The sequence below is a fragment of the Aspergillus heteromorphus genome, assembly GCF_003184545.1.
Source record: "Aspergillus heteromorphus CBS 117.55 chromosome Unknown BO70scaffold_26, whole genome shotgun sequence".
Lineage (NCBI taxonomy): Eukaryota > Fungi > Ascomycota > Eurotiomycetes > Eurotiales > Aspergillaceae > Aspergillus > Aspergillus heteromorphus.
This window is the reverse complement of record NW_020290431.1, coordinates 362,920-377,362: the sequence shown is the minus strand read 5'-3', so window position 1 is coordinate 377,362 and position 14,443 is coordinate 362,920. Positions and strand designations below refer to the sequence as shown.

The 14,443-nt window shown below is 53.3% G+C and overlaps 5 protein-coding genes across 5 annotated transcripts; 2 read left to right on the top strand and 3 right to left on the bottom strand.

Annotated features, from left to right (window-relative positions):
* Window positions 1-682: 682 nt before the first annotated feature.
* Window positions 683-2,450, top strand: BO70DRAFT_364908 (pex2/pex10/pex12 family protein). Its single transcript, XM_025543929.1, has 3 exons — window positions 683-1,111; window positions 1,172-1,435; window positions 1,486-2,450. The coding sequence occupies exons 1-3, from the start codon at window positions 803-805 to the stop codon at window positions 2,341-2,343; spliced, it is 1,431 nt and encodes a 476-aa protein (XP_025396479.1). The 5' UTR covers window positions 683-802; the 3' UTR covers window positions 2,344-2,450.
* A 202-nt stretch (window positions 2,451-2,652) lies between these two features.
* Window positions 2,653-4,407, bottom strand: BO70DRAFT_342395 (aldehyde dehydrogenase). The gene is made up of 4 exons (XM_025541377.1): window positions 4,329-4,407; window positions 4,201-4,270; window positions 3,691-4,124; window positions 2,653-3,629 (listed from the first exon to the last, which is right to left on the bottom strand). Exons 1-4 carry the CDS (start codon window positions 4,380-4,382, stop codon window positions 2,742-2,744), a joined length of 1,446 nt encoding a protein of 481 aa, XP_025396478.1. The 5' UTR covers window positions 4,383-4,407; the 3' UTR covers window positions 2,653-2,741.
* Window positions 4,408-4,847: 440 nt separating this feature from the next.
* On the bottom strand, window positions 4,848-5,317 carry BO70DRAFT_297715 (uncharacterized protein; the record flags this gene model as incomplete). The annotated part of the gene is made up of 3 exons (XM_025539577.1): window positions 4,848-4,980; window positions 5,037-5,175; window positions 5,227-5,317. The coding sequence occupies 3 exons, from the start codon at window positions 5,315-5,317 to the stop codon at window positions 4,848-4,850; spliced, it is 363 nt and encodes a 120-aa protein (XP_025396477.1).
* Window positions 5,318-5,797: 480 nt separating this feature from the next.
* BO70DRAFT_320704 (putative importin 11) lies at window positions 5,798-9,817 on the top strand. The gene is made up of 7 exons (XM_025540488.1): window positions 5,798-6,197; window positions 6,259-6,359; window positions 6,418-6,555; window positions 6,610-7,625; window positions 7,675-8,147; window positions 8,205-8,393; window positions 8,449-9,817. Exons 1-7 carry the CDS (start codon window positions 6,033-6,035, stop codon window positions 9,559-9,561), a joined length of 3,195 nt encoding a protein of 1,064 aa, XP_025396476.1. The 5' UTR covers window positions 5,798-6,032; the 3' UTR covers window positions 9,562-9,817.
* Window positions 9,818-10,047: 230 nt separating this feature from the next.
* Window positions 10,048-11,412, bottom strand: exg1 (glucan 1,3-beta-glucosidase; the record flags this gene model as incomplete). Its single annotated transcript, XM_025539594.1, has 3 exons — window positions 10,048-10,823; window positions 10,875-11,269; window positions 11,333-11,412. The coding sequence occupies 3 exons, from the start codon at window positions 11,410-11,412 to the stop codon at window positions 10,048-10,050; spliced, it is 1,251 nt and encodes a 416-aa protein (XP_025396475.1).
* Between the last annotated feature and the right edge of the window lie 3,031 nt (window positions 11,413-14,443).

Here is a 14,443-nt window from a genome sequence, read left to right as displayed (position 1 = left end):
GCCGAGGGAGCTTGCAGTGGTTGCATGCAGCTACTCATCCCATATAAGTAGGTGCTAGATAGATAGGTACACAGTAATTTGAAATTGACTGTCTGTCAAAAGAGCTCATTTGGCTCTGGGGTATATAGGTTCAAGCACATCATATGCCACCCTAACCTCACACTGCATACCAGTGGGCAAGCTAGGTTTGTGTGCTCCACACGGGCAGACAGCAAATTATATATATCATTATTGTCATTATCAGTACCAAAGTGACTCGCGAACTTGAACCTTGACATCTGGGAGGGGAAAGTGAAACAAAGCTACTAACCACAGACCATAGAAATCCCATGAGTTGGTGCAATGTGCAGTATCTAATGAAATTGCTTCCCTGTGATTACTGGTCTCATGCACTGCGGAGAGGCTCAGCAGGACCAGGATAAGCAATAGGAGCGCGTAGTTTGCTTTTGTATTGCTCGAAAGCCAATTGGCTGCCATATTAGTAGAGATTTGTGTCTGATCTCATCTTGTCAGAGAATCAGAACCAAAACAGACAACCCTTGAAGGTAATGTAGAAAAGAGAAGTATTTGACATGTTTGCTTCGCCAGCTCATTTCTTTATCACACGCCGGTCACGTGTCGGTCCTTCAACCTCGGCAGTTCGCCTTCCCGAACGGGGAACCGACCGAGCTGGAGCCATCACCGCCGACCGGGCGCGATGACTGTCGACAGCACGACCTTGAGCACTCGCCTTGACCACCAGCGACTCCCGCAATAGCCCCCGTCTTATATATACCTCCGTCATCCTAACAATGATTCAAAGATGAGCTCCACCAACTTTGCCGCTGCTCAGGAGCGGGTTCTGGAACGTCGCCGTCTGCGCGAGGCCGAAGCTCGCACCCGGCTTGCGGAGCAGCAGCGGACGTCGCCGCTCAATCATGCCGCCCTCCAACGACTCCCGTATCCTCTAAACAAACTACCTCAGTCAGGACTGTCGCTATGGAACGCCATTAGGGGCCGGGAGGGCACCAGGCCTGCGTTTCGTGTTGGTCAGGTCGACGCCGAATTGCTGGATGAAGAATTACTGGGACTGTTGAAGGGGCAGGTCGGGGATGCTTTGAAGTATTATGGGGTTTGTCTTGCTAGAATCCCATATACTCGCTGGACTGAAGCTAATTTTCTCTCTCACTAGCCTCAAATGCGAGAAGATTGGTCTCACGAAATCCAGTTCGCCCTTCGTGCGATCCTATTCAAGCTATCGATATGGGATCACGATTCCTCCTACGGTGCTGCGTTGCAGAACCTGAAGTACATCGATAGCCGCAGCAAAGGCCCGGTTCATTCGGCTCCGACAAAATGGCAGAAATCTGTATACGGGTTGCTGACTGTCGGGGGCCGCTATGCGTGGGGGAAATGGGAAAGCTGGCTGATCAATCAAGAAAGTGGCTACGAAGAAGTAAGTGCTCGATCGCATGCGAAATTTAGCTATGATGCTCATATTTTCAGCCATCACAAGAAGTGCGAATGCTGGCCCGCATGACAGATCTCGTTTCGGCGACTCACTCGATCGCCGCCTTCGTCTCCTTCCTTGTGTTCTTGGTTAATGGCCGATACCGGACACTGGTCGACCGTATACTTCGCATACGTCTTGCCCCGCCTTCTGCACAGGCGAGCCGGGAAGTATCATTCGAATATCTGAACAGACAACTTGTTTGGCACGCATTTACAGAGTTTCTTCTCTTCCTGCTACCGCTCGTTGGAATAAGCCGGTGGCGCCGATGGCTATCCAGGCTGTGGCGCAAGACGGTCTCTGCCCTCAAAGCCGGCAGCGAGGAGAATGAGTCGAACACGAAGCAGGGAGAACTTGCGTTCTTACCCGAGAGGACCTGCGCTATATGCTATAAGGACAACAACCCCACATCTGCGACCGAGGGTGAAGCGATAGCCGCGTCGGCTTCCTCTGGCGGGATTGTTGGGTCAGCCCAAACAGACATCACCAATCCTTATGAAACAATACCCTGCGGCTGTATATACTGTTTTGTCTGCATTGTGCAGAAACTGGAGGGCGAAGAAGGGGAGGGCTGGGTGTGTCTGCGCTGCGGCGAGATTGTCAAGAAATGCAAGCCATGGAATGGCGATGTTCTTGAGGAGACGCGCCCGCAGTCAAGCTCGGGGAAAATAGTAGGATTTGCTGATGAGAGCGCTGATGCCAATGACAGCAACGCGGTTGAAGAGGATGCCGAAACGGGGAAGACAAGCCCATTGCAGGAAATATCCTCCGATGAAGCCCTACTACAGCACTCCAGTCAATGGTCTACCATTGAAAAAGACTCAGTGGAAGAGATGTCTGAAGGAGAACAGTAGGGGTGTTGTTCTTTCGGTGTCATGAGCCAGCGTGGTTCCATACTGCGCATCTGATGTTTTTCTCCCTTATGACGAAATGTATTGTTTAGAGCCAGCTTTTCTGGAAGATACCCAGCAATGCATGTTCCCTTCGACTTACTAATAATAGTAATTGTCCATATCAACCCCGACAATTGCTTCATTCAATCACATTACTATTGCATATTGTAAATCAAGGTCGCTTGACCAATCCGTACATCCTTGGGCAGAACAAGCGAATAACACACCATGTGGCACATGTGGTAAACGGACAACTGACTGACTAACTATGCATTCTTCTTCCCCTCCCAGTCCTCGGTCTCGTTCCCGTTCTCCTCACCCCATGACAACCATCAGCATCGCCCATCCACCGGTAACCATTACGAGCCAATTTTGATCAAGACTGCTTTGGTTTCGAGATAACTCTCCATGCTATGCAAGAAACTCTCCCGACCAGTTCCGCTTTCCTTGAACCCGCCGAACGGCATATCCTTCGGCATCAACGGGCTCGTGCAATTGACGGCGACGGTTCCAGCCTCGAGCAATTTGGACACTCGCACAGCGCGATCGATATCCTTCGTGAACACCGAGGCATACAATCCAAACTCAGTATCATTGGCTTTCCGGATCACCTCGTCCTCCGTCCTGAACGTATTGATGACCACCACCGGTCCAAACACCTCTTCCTTCATGATCTGTGACTTCTCGGGCATATTCTCGAAGACAGTCGGCTTGATAAAATACCCATCCTTGGCATCACCACCCAGCGTCACAGCACCCTCCTTCTCGGCGGTGGAAATATACGACTTGACGCGCTCATACTGGATCTTGTCCACCTGCGGCCCGAGGGTCGTCTCCTTGTCCAGCGGATCCCCCAGCACAGCAGCGCCGAACATACCCTTGAACAGCGCGGTGTACTTCTCCGCTACAGACTCATGCACGTAGATGCGCGTGTTTGCAATGCAGGTCTGTCCGCTGAATATATGCACGCTGAACTGGGTCTGCGCGGCTGCGGCCTCGAGGTCCGCATCGGGGAATATAATCGCGGGAGCTTTGCCACCTAGTTCCAGGTGCACTGTCTTCATATTGGACTGAGCGGCAGCCGTCTGAATCTTCCGACCAGTGAGTAAGGAGCCTGTGAAGCTGAGACAGCGCACGTCCATATGTGAGGACAACGCAGCGCCGGTGGTCGGCCCATGGCCTGAGAGGACGTTTACCACTCCCGGCGGGAATCCGGCTTCGACGAGGAGCTTGGCTCCTAGAAGACACTGTCTGAGATTTAGCTTTTGAATTCGAACATATTCCTGCTAATATGCAGGTATGGCTCACAGTCAAAGGCGCCTTCTCACTGGGCTTCAAGACGATCGTGTTTCCCGCTGCCAGCGCAGGAGCAATCTTGATGCCAAAGAAGGCAAGTGGGACATTCCACGGGATAATCGAAGCTACCACCCCATACGGCTCTTTTGAAGTTATGTTGAGGTGACCGGATGTGTTCCAGCTGGAGGTTCCTTGGACCGTCCAGCCTGCCTCAGCGAAATAGGAGAATGCGTCGATGGCTACGCTTGCATCGACGTACCTGGAGACCGGCTTCCCAGAAGATACTGCCTCCAGACGGGCAAACTCTTCCTCGTGTTCGCGGATCAGGGAGGCGATTCTGTGGAGGTACTTGCCTCTATCTGCGGGCGAGAGGTCTCTCCATGCTGGGAATGCGGCCTTGGCTGCTGCGACGGCGTTGTCTACGTCTGCGTCGCTGGCCTCAAAGACTAGGGTAGATTAGTTGTCTTGAGAGTTGCTTTGTTCCTGAGCTTTGAGAAGGTAAGAAACAGCTTCGCTACATACCATTGGCAACTGGTTCACGCGTAAAAGGGTTGGTCACGGTGAAGGTCTTTCCATCTGAGGATGGTTGGAACTGTTGTTTGGTAGGCTGTGAGTATGATAGCAGATTGCTGATTAGTGAGCGATATTACCTTTCCGTTGATGAATAGTCGAGTCTCGATCTGGTCCTGAGACTTCTCAATCATATTGTGGTTTTGCTGGCAATATCTGAACTATACAACACATGAAGACTGAAGCATTGCTCACGGGAAGGCTCATGTTGCTAAGCACCACCTGCTCATATCTCATGTATCATCATGATGATACACTATGAGGCACTCACCCCATGACCTGTTTGCGTAAGTGGCTACAGGTTGGCTGACTATAATACTTGGGCAGGTGAAGCTAAACATGCCTAGATTAGACTTCCCCGTCAAAGCCAACCGAACGAACAGTGCTCCGACAGGCCTAGCTAGGCAGGGATGTAAGAAATAATCATCGCTGGTTATGGGCTCCAGATCCAGGAATTCCCTGCTTACTGCCCTGCTTACTGCCTTCAAGAACAGGCTAAAAGCTATAAAGATGAAGCAAAGACGGGAAGGCAGTAAGCCAATCGAAGTTGTTTTTATTAATCATGAAATATGGTCATTATATTATACAGAGGATATCATCTATTGGGCAATGCCCTCACGCTTCATATCTTGAAGGTTCAGAGTGTCTTGGTCACCAGGACGACGCTCCGATTGGATCTTCACCTTATCCTCGGGACCTCCAGTGCCCTCGAACTCTCCGGCGGGTGCTAGTCTGGAAGCAGGTATTAGCAGACGATACAATTGGCATATCGTTACATGAATTCTTACCTGCCACGGTCGTCGCGAGATCCACCCTCTTCTTCTGGGACAGGCATGCGGTTGCTTCCGGTGCCACCTGCCTCTCTGCCGGTACGAATGCCGGTGTCGAACTTGCGGTCGACCATCTCGTTCACGCCAGACTCGACGGCTATAAAGAATTAGTAATTGATGAAGAATACAGGATCCGAGTAAAACATACTGGAGTCGCTCTTGGGACCAAGGCCCTGCTTAGCCTGGTAGGAGTTGAGGTCCTTCTCGGCGTCATATGCGATCTTCTGGTAGTCATTCATTGTGAAGGTGTGGTGTGCTTGGCTTTCGTGAAAAGGGAATTGTCCAGAATGGTAGGAGGTAGAGTGGTAGGAAGATGATTGGATTGATTGATTTGATGAACAGCTTTCACATCGACGACCGACACTATATAAGTCCTTTTTCTGGCCACTCGTAGACATTGTGCATTGCATCATAATACATCATAGGCATGTAACCAGCAGGGCAGCATGGGGGTCGATTCGATTCCATCTCCTGCAAAATCTGGTCTCGACCTGGACTTGGAACGCGATGAGTACTATGATATCATCAGAGCGGTTGCGGTTGACATCAACCCCCCTCCCAAGCCCTAAGCTGCCCCTTCCGATCTGGACTAGCGGTTAGGGTCCGGCCCTAGGGTTCTACGGGGAGGAACAACAATGGCCCGAGATGTCCCGCTCGGCGGGGAGGCCCGAAAGATCCATCCATGAGGCCGCATCACTGGCCGCGAAGCTGGCGTGTTTGTCGTTTGTTGCCCCTTCCACCCCTTAAAGCATTCCTTCACGATCCGACAAGGCAGGGCTTCAGCCTATACATTCTGTTTCTGTCTCCATTATTCAATACATTGGGTCTCCCAAGGACCATCCCACGCGGTTGTTTGTTTTGGATCCAGTCGCCTCCCGAGCTACTACTTCGTAGTAAGTAGCAGGTACTGTCCGCATTCACAGCTTCCGCTGTACCGCCCACCCATTAAATAAGATGGCCTCTATCGCCGAGCTGGCTGGGGAGGCCAATCCTTTGACGCCGCAAAATGTCCTCAATGCTTTGGTTCTGGCGGCTAGCTCTACACAGCAACAGGTGCAGACGGGTACCCAACAGCTGCAGAACTGGGAGAAGCAGGAGAACTACTACACACATCTGCAGGTACCTGCTCCTTCCATATTCCACATCTAACCATTGTGTCCTTTCATACTTACCCTCGCAGGATGTCTTCCTAGATCACTCCGTACCGCCTGAAGTCCGATACCTCTCCATCATCCAGTTGAAGAACGGCATCGACAAGTATTGGCGCAAGACCGCGACCAAGTAGGCACACCCACGCCTCCCGTTGATGCAAAATACAACACGGACTGACCTCTCCCAGCGCCATCAAAAAGGAGGAAAAGGAACACATCAAGACCAGGGCCCTGCAGGCGGGTGTCGTCGAACCCGCCCCTCTTCTCGCCCTACACAACGCGTTAATGATCGCCAAGATTATGCGTTACGAATTCCCCCAAGACTGGTACGTGGAGACCTATACATACTAGTTCGCATTGTGCGTTCTGACAGGATGCAGGCCGGATGCCATCTCCTCGCTCATTGCCCTCCTTCGCTCCTCGACCCAGCCGGGCGCGAACCCGATACAATTGCCCCGGACCCTCACCATCCTTCTACAAATCATCAAGGAACTGTCGACCGCGCGGCTGCAGAGGACCCGCGCAAACCTGCAATCCGTGGCACCGGAGGTCTTCCACCTGCTGGGAAGCATATACGTGGAGAAGGTGAACAAGTGGGCTTCCTTTCTGGAGCAAGGGGGTGTCGATGAGGCCGCATTGCTGGAGGTGATTGAGCAAAGTCTAGTCTCTCTGAAAGTCATCCGGCGTCTCGTGATTGCCGGGTTTGAGCACCCCAACCGTGACAAGGATGTCAGCGAATTCTGGGTCCTGACCCACTCCCACTTCAGTAGATTCCTGGGATTAATCCACGGCTCCGTTACTATGTCGGAGCCAATCCATAGGGCAGTGGAAAAGCACCTGCTGCAGCTTTCCAAGCTTCACGTGGAGATGGCCAAGGATCGCCCGGCATCGTTTGCGCTGCTGCCGGACAGTATTCCCCTTGTCCAGTCCTACTGGACGCTAGTAGTCAAACTGGGGGAGAACTACAGTCAGCTGGGAGCTGATGGTGAGTCAGAGGGCAAGTCCCTAATGGAGAAGACCGGCCTCAGGGCCCTCCTCCTCATCAGGGCTTGCTCGAAGATGGCCTTCAACCCGGCCCAGACATTCAAATACCAGACCCCGGAGGACAAGGAGGAGAAGAGGCGGTCGGTTGAGCTGATCAAGTCGCAGCTATTCACGCACGATTTCGTGATCAATGTCATGGAACTGCTCGTCACGCAGTTCTTCCGGTTCAGGAAGAACGACTTCCAGGAGTGGGAAGATGACCCCGAGGAGTGGGAGAGGAAAGAGGAGGATATCGCTGAGGCCTGGGAGTTCTCTATCCGGTCGTGCTCCGAGAAGCTCTTCCTTGATCTGGTCATTCACTTCAAGGAGTTGCTCATCCCGCGTCTCTTGAGCGTGTTTTACAACTTTGCGAGTGAGTCTTGTCTTCAGGGCATCGAAAACGTTAGACTAACCCTCTATAGGCCCCGAAAACCGCGACGTCCTGCTGAAGGATTCGTTGTACTCAGCCATCGGGCTGTCTGCGGCGAGCCTCGAACAGCACTTGGACTTCAACAAGTTCCTCGAGACCACGCTCGTGCCCGAAGTCCAAATTCAGGAGCAGGGATACAACCTTCTTCGGAGAAGAATTGCCATCGTGCTGGGCCAATGGGTGCCCGTGAAATCCAACGAGCTCAACAAGAACGCCATCTACCAGATCTTCCAACACCTCCTCAGCAAGCAAGACCCGCTGAATGACCTGGTGGTCCGCATTACTGCGGGCAGACAGCTCAAGAACGTGCTTGAGCCCTTCGAATTCTCGCCGACGGAGTTCCTGCCCTATGCCCCGGCTATCCTGCAAGACCTGATGGCTCTTGTGCAAGAGGTGGAGCTCTCAGAGATCAAGATGGGTCTTCTCGATACGGTCCGCATGGCAGTGGTGAAGATGGAAGATCACGTAAGTGCCCATTGTACAGCAACCACAGCAACCCAACCCTAACCCTCTTATTCTTAGATCGGCCCATTCTCGGACCAAATCCTCTCATTGCTGCCTCCCCTCTGGGAGAGTTCCGGCGAGGAGCACCTGATGAAACAAGCCATCCTCACCCTCCTCTCCTCTCTGATCCACTCCCTCAAGCAGGAGTCAGTCCGATACCACGCCCTGATCCTGCCTCTCATCCAAAACTCTGTCGAGCCAGGCTCCGTAAGTCCTCCCTTCCCCCTTCCCCCTCTCCATCCCTACTGACAAACACCCCCAGGAAACCCTCATCTACCTCCTCGACGAAGCCCTGGATCTCTGGTCCGCGATCCTCATGCAAACCCCCGCGCCCGCCTCCCCCGAAATCCTCTCCCTCATGCCGGCGCTCTTCCCCATCTTCGAAGCCGCCACCGACAGCGTGCCCCAGGCCCTGCAAATCGCCGAATCTTACATCCTGCTCGCCCCCCAGGAGGTCCTCAGCGACCGGATCCGCTTCCAACTGCTCGTCTCCTTCGAAACCCTCCTCAAATACACCACCAAGCAACGCCTTGGCGTAGTCCCCCGGCTAGTCGAGTTGATGCTCCGCGGCGCCGAATCCGTCGACTCCGGCAGCGAACAAACCTACAACGTGATCACCCGCACCCTTCTCGACAGCTCCTTCCTGGCCGCCCTGCTGGAGGGCCTGCACTCCGCCCACGAAGCCAGCCAATCCACCGGTCCCAACCGCAAACAAACCTCCGTCTACGGCGTCGTCGAAACAGACTACTTCTCCGTCCTGGCGCGCCTCGCCCTCGCCCACCCGTCCATCTTCGTCTCCGCCGTGTCCGCAGCCACCAACTCCCCAGACCACCACGTCCTCGCCTGGCTCCTAACAGAATGGTTCTCCCACTACGATAACATCGGCTCCACCACCCAAAAGAAACTCCACGCCCTCGCCCTCACCAACCTCCTCTCCCTCCCTTCCAACCCCAACACCCACAGTCACAGTCACAGTCACAACCAAGACCCCCCGCAACCCCCACCCTCCTACCTCCTCACCCACCTCCAATCCTACCTAACAATGTGGACCGACATCGTCACCGAACTCGCCGAAAGCCTCGACGACTCCACATCTACCAACCCCGACGATCCCCGCGCCGGCGACTACCTCATCTACTGGAACAACGCCCAGACCGCCGCCGCAACAGACGACACCGAGCCGCCCGAGAACATCCGCAAGCGCGACTGGGACAATAACGACGTGCTGCACAAGATCAACATCCGCGATTTCCTGCGTGAGCGGCTGCACGCCCTGATTGTGGGGTGTGGTGGCGAGCAGCGCTTCCAGGAGGAGTGGTTGGTTAATGTTGATCGGGACGTGGTGGGTGCGTTTGGGGCTTTGGGGTTGTTTTAGATTGTTGATGTTGGGGAAGAGTGCATGGATGCATGGGATATATTGATTGTTATGTTGTGTTATATTTGGGTTTTCTCCATTCTTTCTGTCCCCCCCCCTTGTGTCTTTGTGTTTGTGTGTGTGTGTGTTGGATTTCGGTTACGTTACGCATGAGTGCATTTCTGCTATTGTTTTTACAGAATATTATACACTACATAGCTGAATACCCATGCATAGATAGTAGCTCTGCCGTGGCAGAGCTAAGCAATGAAATTACCTGAGCAGTGAAACTGTCTTCGCTATTGCACTATCGAGAGACTAACAACGGCCGAAGAAAAGAAAGAAAAGAAAAGGAGAAAACCAAGACACAATAACAAGGGGATAAGCCCCGGCTGTTGGCTGTAAATCACTAAGGCTGGAGGAATGATGGATGGATGGTCGTAGATGTTGAGAGAGAGAAAAAAAAAAAAAAAAACTGCACAGCGCTTAGGCGATGAGGGACACAGATCAGCACTGCTTGGGGTATTGGCGATCCGACGGCGGGTTAGGGAACAGTCCCTGGGCGAGGAGGTCCTGCATGTCCCATCCAGGGGCTCCTTCGGTCTTCCACGTCCAGAACAGCCAGCCGCTCTTCATCTCCCACGCCTCCAACTGGGCCTCGATGTAGCGGCGGGTGTTGGCCTTCTCGTCGGGGGACAAGTTGGCCGATGATCCGGTGGCTTTGTTGGAGCAGTCGCCCAGCTTGGTGCTTGACAGGTAAGTGCCATCGTAGCGAGCGGCATTGCCGATGCCGTTGAGGTACTTGGCACAGTCGGTAAGCGCGCCGGTCCATTCACCCACCACGACGGGCTTGTCCGACTTCACCAGATGCTGTGTGCCGAGAGCGCAGGCGGTCTTGACATGGTCGTTGATGCCCATGGCCAGCAGACCATTGTCGAAGACTTCGTAGTGGTGTGTGTCCATGACAACATCGCTGCCCTGCATGAAGCCGTTCCAAGAATCCACGTCCTGGAAGGCGTCAGACATGACTAGGGCCGCGTTGGGGTTGACGCTGCGGAGATCGGCCAAGACACTGTAGTAGTAATTCTTCAGGCCATCCTCATTCACACCACCGGGAACAAAAGGCTCGTTGAGAGCCTCGATGGCGGTCACAACGTCAGACTGGATGTAGCGCTTAGCCAGGACATCGAAAGCCACCACGGTCTGGTTGACAGTGTTTCCTTGCTGCCACTGAATAGCGCCTCTGTGTCCACTGTTGTCAAACCCGTTCTGGGACCCGGGTGCTGCGGTTGTCAGATACAGTGACCACCGCAAGATAGTCAGTCAGTACTCACCGCCATGTAGATCAATAATGACCTTGAGGCCCGCGCCTCTGGCCCAATTAATCGCCTTGTCGAGAAATTCCAGCTGTCCATCGATGTACGGCTCACCCTCGATGGGGGCTAGAGCCCAGTATCCGATGGGGATTCGGACGTGGTTCAGGCCAGCCTGAGCTATCCGGCTGAAGTCGTCCTGGGAGATGAACGAGCTCCAGTGAGACGACAACCGCTTCCGAGCTTCGTCTGGACCCAGGGTCTTGGTCAACGTCCACTCGTCCACAACACCACCTCCGGCTTTATCGTAGATCGAGGGCGTAATCCACGGCTCCGTTACAAGCCAGCCACCCAGATTAACACCTCGAACGATCTGGCTTTTGTAATCGAAGGACGCCGCACGGTTCTCCAAGCGACTGTCGCGAGAATGAGTTAATGATCACGGGGAATAGGGAGCGCTCCAATCGGGCATGACTGACACTCGTGCAACACCAGCCTGTGCGCCAACAGCGGCCACAGACAGCGCTAGAAGCGCGTTTTGGAGGCGTTTCACCAACATTCTGACGGACACAAACTTGCAGAAGGGGCAGAGAGAAAAAGTAAGAGGCTGGGATGGAAGAATGCCGTCTAGGGAAGACCTGCAGGAATGGAATGGGAATCGCCTGGTTTAAGTAAACGGGCACCGAAGAAGCAGGCTGACAGCGACCGCAAGCAGACGATCGACCGTATCCAGATCTGGATTTCAAAGGGAGCTGCAGAAGTCGCGCTGGCGACTGTTTTCAGATATCGATTTCGGGACAGCAACAAACTGCGCTCTTAACGCTTCGCTGAGACCCACCGGAAGCAGCAAGACGAGGCAAGCGCTTTTTAAGAATAGGGATTTTAAGGTTGATGACAACGACCCACAGCGGAAAGAATGGCAGCCAGCTGACTTGGTTCCTTTCCGTTCGTCTCGACGAGGTTACAACGCCGCGGTGGCAGGAGAAGTCTAGGCCAGGTATCGGATCGGTGAGGCCGTATATCGATTCAGACGGGCGATATGAAAATAAATGGGATACGTGGCCTTAGGAAGTGCGAAGTGCGTGAAGTCACTCTGACGGGAATTATGAGATGATTGCAGACGCAAGATTTGCTAGTTCTGGTCCAACTATGGTTTGGAGGGCTGCTGGGCCGTCTCTGGCCAGGGAAAGAGCGTTTCTGGGGGACCAGACGGCCCATCGACGCGCCTGATGCATCCATTGCTCCTTGGGCCAGGCTCGGCAGTGTAACATATCCCTGAATGCCCAGCTCTTGTCGAAAGTTTAGTCTCACACCCATCCAGTAGTCGGTGCATTGGCCCTGCAGCGTGCAGGATTCGGGGTCGCCAGCGCAGCATCGCCCCTAGACGGATGTCGCCGAGTATGCTGGGGCACGACCTCCCCGCGGCTGGTGGAGGCCCGAATCCGGGCGAGCACCACGCAGGGGATTTGCAATCGGGGAGAAGTTGAAGCTGCAAAGGTAAGTTGGCGAGGAGAGGAATGGAAGAGACGAGGCGATGGACGGATCCGGTGATGCCGGCACGTGAGCCGGAGCCCAGGGCCGGACGCCTGATTGGTGGGATGCGCGGGGCTGCCCGTCGATCGTCCCTGGTTGGCTTCCCCATCGGGACTAGCCCATCACCTGACAGAGTCACTGACATCATGGCTGCCTTGCCGCTCAGGCGACAAGGCTGGCGGCAAACATCTTCGCATCATCACCTCCCTTCCCTCGAACAGAAGGACTGGCTGGATTGAACAGAATGGCCTTTCTCTGGGATAAAACTGTTCTATTTTATTCTATACAGTCCAGTCCTCACAGCTGATCAACACCATACAGAGTACCAGGTGGGTATATCCAAAATCCACCCAGTTCCTAGGTGTCACCAACACCAATATACAAACACAACATCAGACACCATCAGCTCTCAAACCCCTAATCGGACTGATTGGAGTTAACCCCACCAGACCCTCCATTATCCCTTTGAATTAACGCCCCCCGCCTATACCAGCCACCCCCACCAATAAATCACAACTCCATCCATGTCACTTTCCAACGAACCTACTATAGAACCCAGCAAAACAGCCAATCACCCTTTCTCCTGTGAGACCCAGCTCCGCAGGGATCTCTCAGATGATCTACTTATCCGTCATCAGACCCTGCATGACGGTCGATGACCCCTGTTTGGGGGTTAAAGCCTCATATAGACCTCGTACTACCAGGGGGGCTAACCGAGCCCTGCATTAGTTTTCTTCCCCCCTATCTCCATGCATATATCCCCAGATTTCCCCTTGGATCTATCACCGGGGATGACATCATCTGGCATTTATCGCGCAAACGCGGTGGTTGTATGAGGGTTGCCTAGTTAAGGTATACTTTGCTAGAGATATCCTGCGATATACCTACCCAAGAAAGCAGTGATAGCAGAGCTAAAGAAAAAGAAAAAAAGAAAAAGAAAAAGAAAAAGAAAAGAAAGAAAGAACATCCTACTTTATGAGCACACCACCACCATCTATCTTAGTCCGAGGGAATCCCAATTCCCACCAGCCACTTGCAAACGAACGACCTCCATCCAGCCTACCAGTCCAACATCCTACAATCCACTCCAAATCCCATCCAGGACACCCAAGAAAAAAAAGAAAAAAGAAAAAAAAAAACATCTTTCTCGCCCAATTACCTACCACCTCAAACCCAATCCAGAAAATCTCACCACCCAAAGGATCGATCACTCACCCCCCCCCCCCCCACCTGTCCCTGTCCCGTGCCCATCCCCCCCTGCGGAGAAAAGACCCGGAACCAAACATCCACATCCATCTAGAAGAAAACCCAGGATGGATACAGACCGACAATCACGGAGAATTTGTCCACCGGCTCGGCAACCCGCAGCCCGACTGACGTATGCGGCTGCCGCACTGGGTCCCTGCCTGCTACTAAGGAGGGGAGTAAGTTGGTCCCTGGCCCATGGGTCTCTGGGATCCGAAACCACGCATGCACTGGGCATCGGACCACACCACACCACACCATCAGACCATATATCTATCTACACCTATACCTCCCAGGCTCACCCACACACGAAACGGCACAGCACGGAACATCTACCTAATACCGCCTATCTACTCCGGCCTAGCTATCCTAAGGTAATTAATTAATCAAGTATCCTCCGTCCAGCGAACCGAACCGAGGTTAATCATCCTCTCCTTCACCGAAACACGGAAGAATATACTGCCACCCATCATCACCACTACTACTAGTATCCATCCAGTAGTTTGGACTAGGTCAATGTCTACCTCCGCGGGGCTTGTCTGCTTATGGGCTACGGCACTGGTAGAGCAGTAGTGACGAATGACGAATGGCGACAGATGGAAGGGGGGGAAGAAGGAAGGAAGGAAGGAAGGAAGACAGAACGGCCGATGCGCAGCGATCTCGATCTCGATCATCGTCACGATCTGATCGGATATGATCTGATCGGATCATATGAAAAGTCCCGAGGTGCATACTTACATATGCATCTGCATGTGCATTGCCACGATCTATCTATCTCCTTGTCCGAGGTCGGATCGGGGGTTTATATATAT

What these genes read in the sequence shown, in the direction of transcription:
- BO70DRAFT_364908 (XM_025543929.1), top strand. Translation starts at nt 803, where the DNA reads ATGAGCTCCACCAACTTTGCCGCTGCTCAGGAGCGGGTTCTGGAACGT. An exon ending in ATGCTTTGAAGTATTATGGG is followed by an intron (nt 1,112 to 1,171) that starts GTTTGTCTTGCT and finishes CTCTCTCACTAG; the next exon opens with CCTCAAATGCGAGAAGATTG. An exon ending in AAGAAAGTGGCTACGAAGAA is followed by an intron (nt 1,436 to 1,485) that starts GTAAGTGCTCGA and finishes TCATATTTTCAG; the next exon opens with CCATCACAAGAAGTGCGAAT.
- BO70DRAFT_342395 (XM_025541377.1), bottom strand. Translation starts at nt 4,382, where the DNA reads ATGATTGAGAAGTCTCAGGACCAGATCGAGACTCGACTATTCATCAAC. An exon ending in GACTATTCATCAACGGAAAG is followed by an intron (nt 4,271 to 4,328) that starts GTAATATCGCTC and finishes ACCAAACAACAG; the next exon opens with TTCCAACCATCCTCAGATGG. An exon ending in GTGAGAAGGCGCCTTTGACT is followed by an intron (nt 3,630 to 3,690) that starts GTGAGCCATACC and finishes AATCTCAGACAG; the next exon opens with TGTCTTCTAGGAGCCAAGCT.
- BO70DRAFT_320704 (XM_025540488.1), top strand. Translation starts at nt 6,033, where the DNA reads ATGGCCTCTATCGCCGAGCTGGCTGGGGAGGCCAATCCTTTGACGCCG. An exon ending in ACTACTACACACATCTGCAG is followed by an intron (nt 6,198 to 6,258) that starts GTACCTGCTCCT and finishes TTACCCTCGCAG; the next exon opens with GATGTCTTCCTAGATCACTC. An exon ending in TGGTGAAGATGGAAGATCAC is followed by an intron (nt 8,148 to 8,204) that starts GTAAGTGCCCAT and finishes TCTTATTCTTAG; the next exon opens with ATCGGCCCATTCTCGGACCA.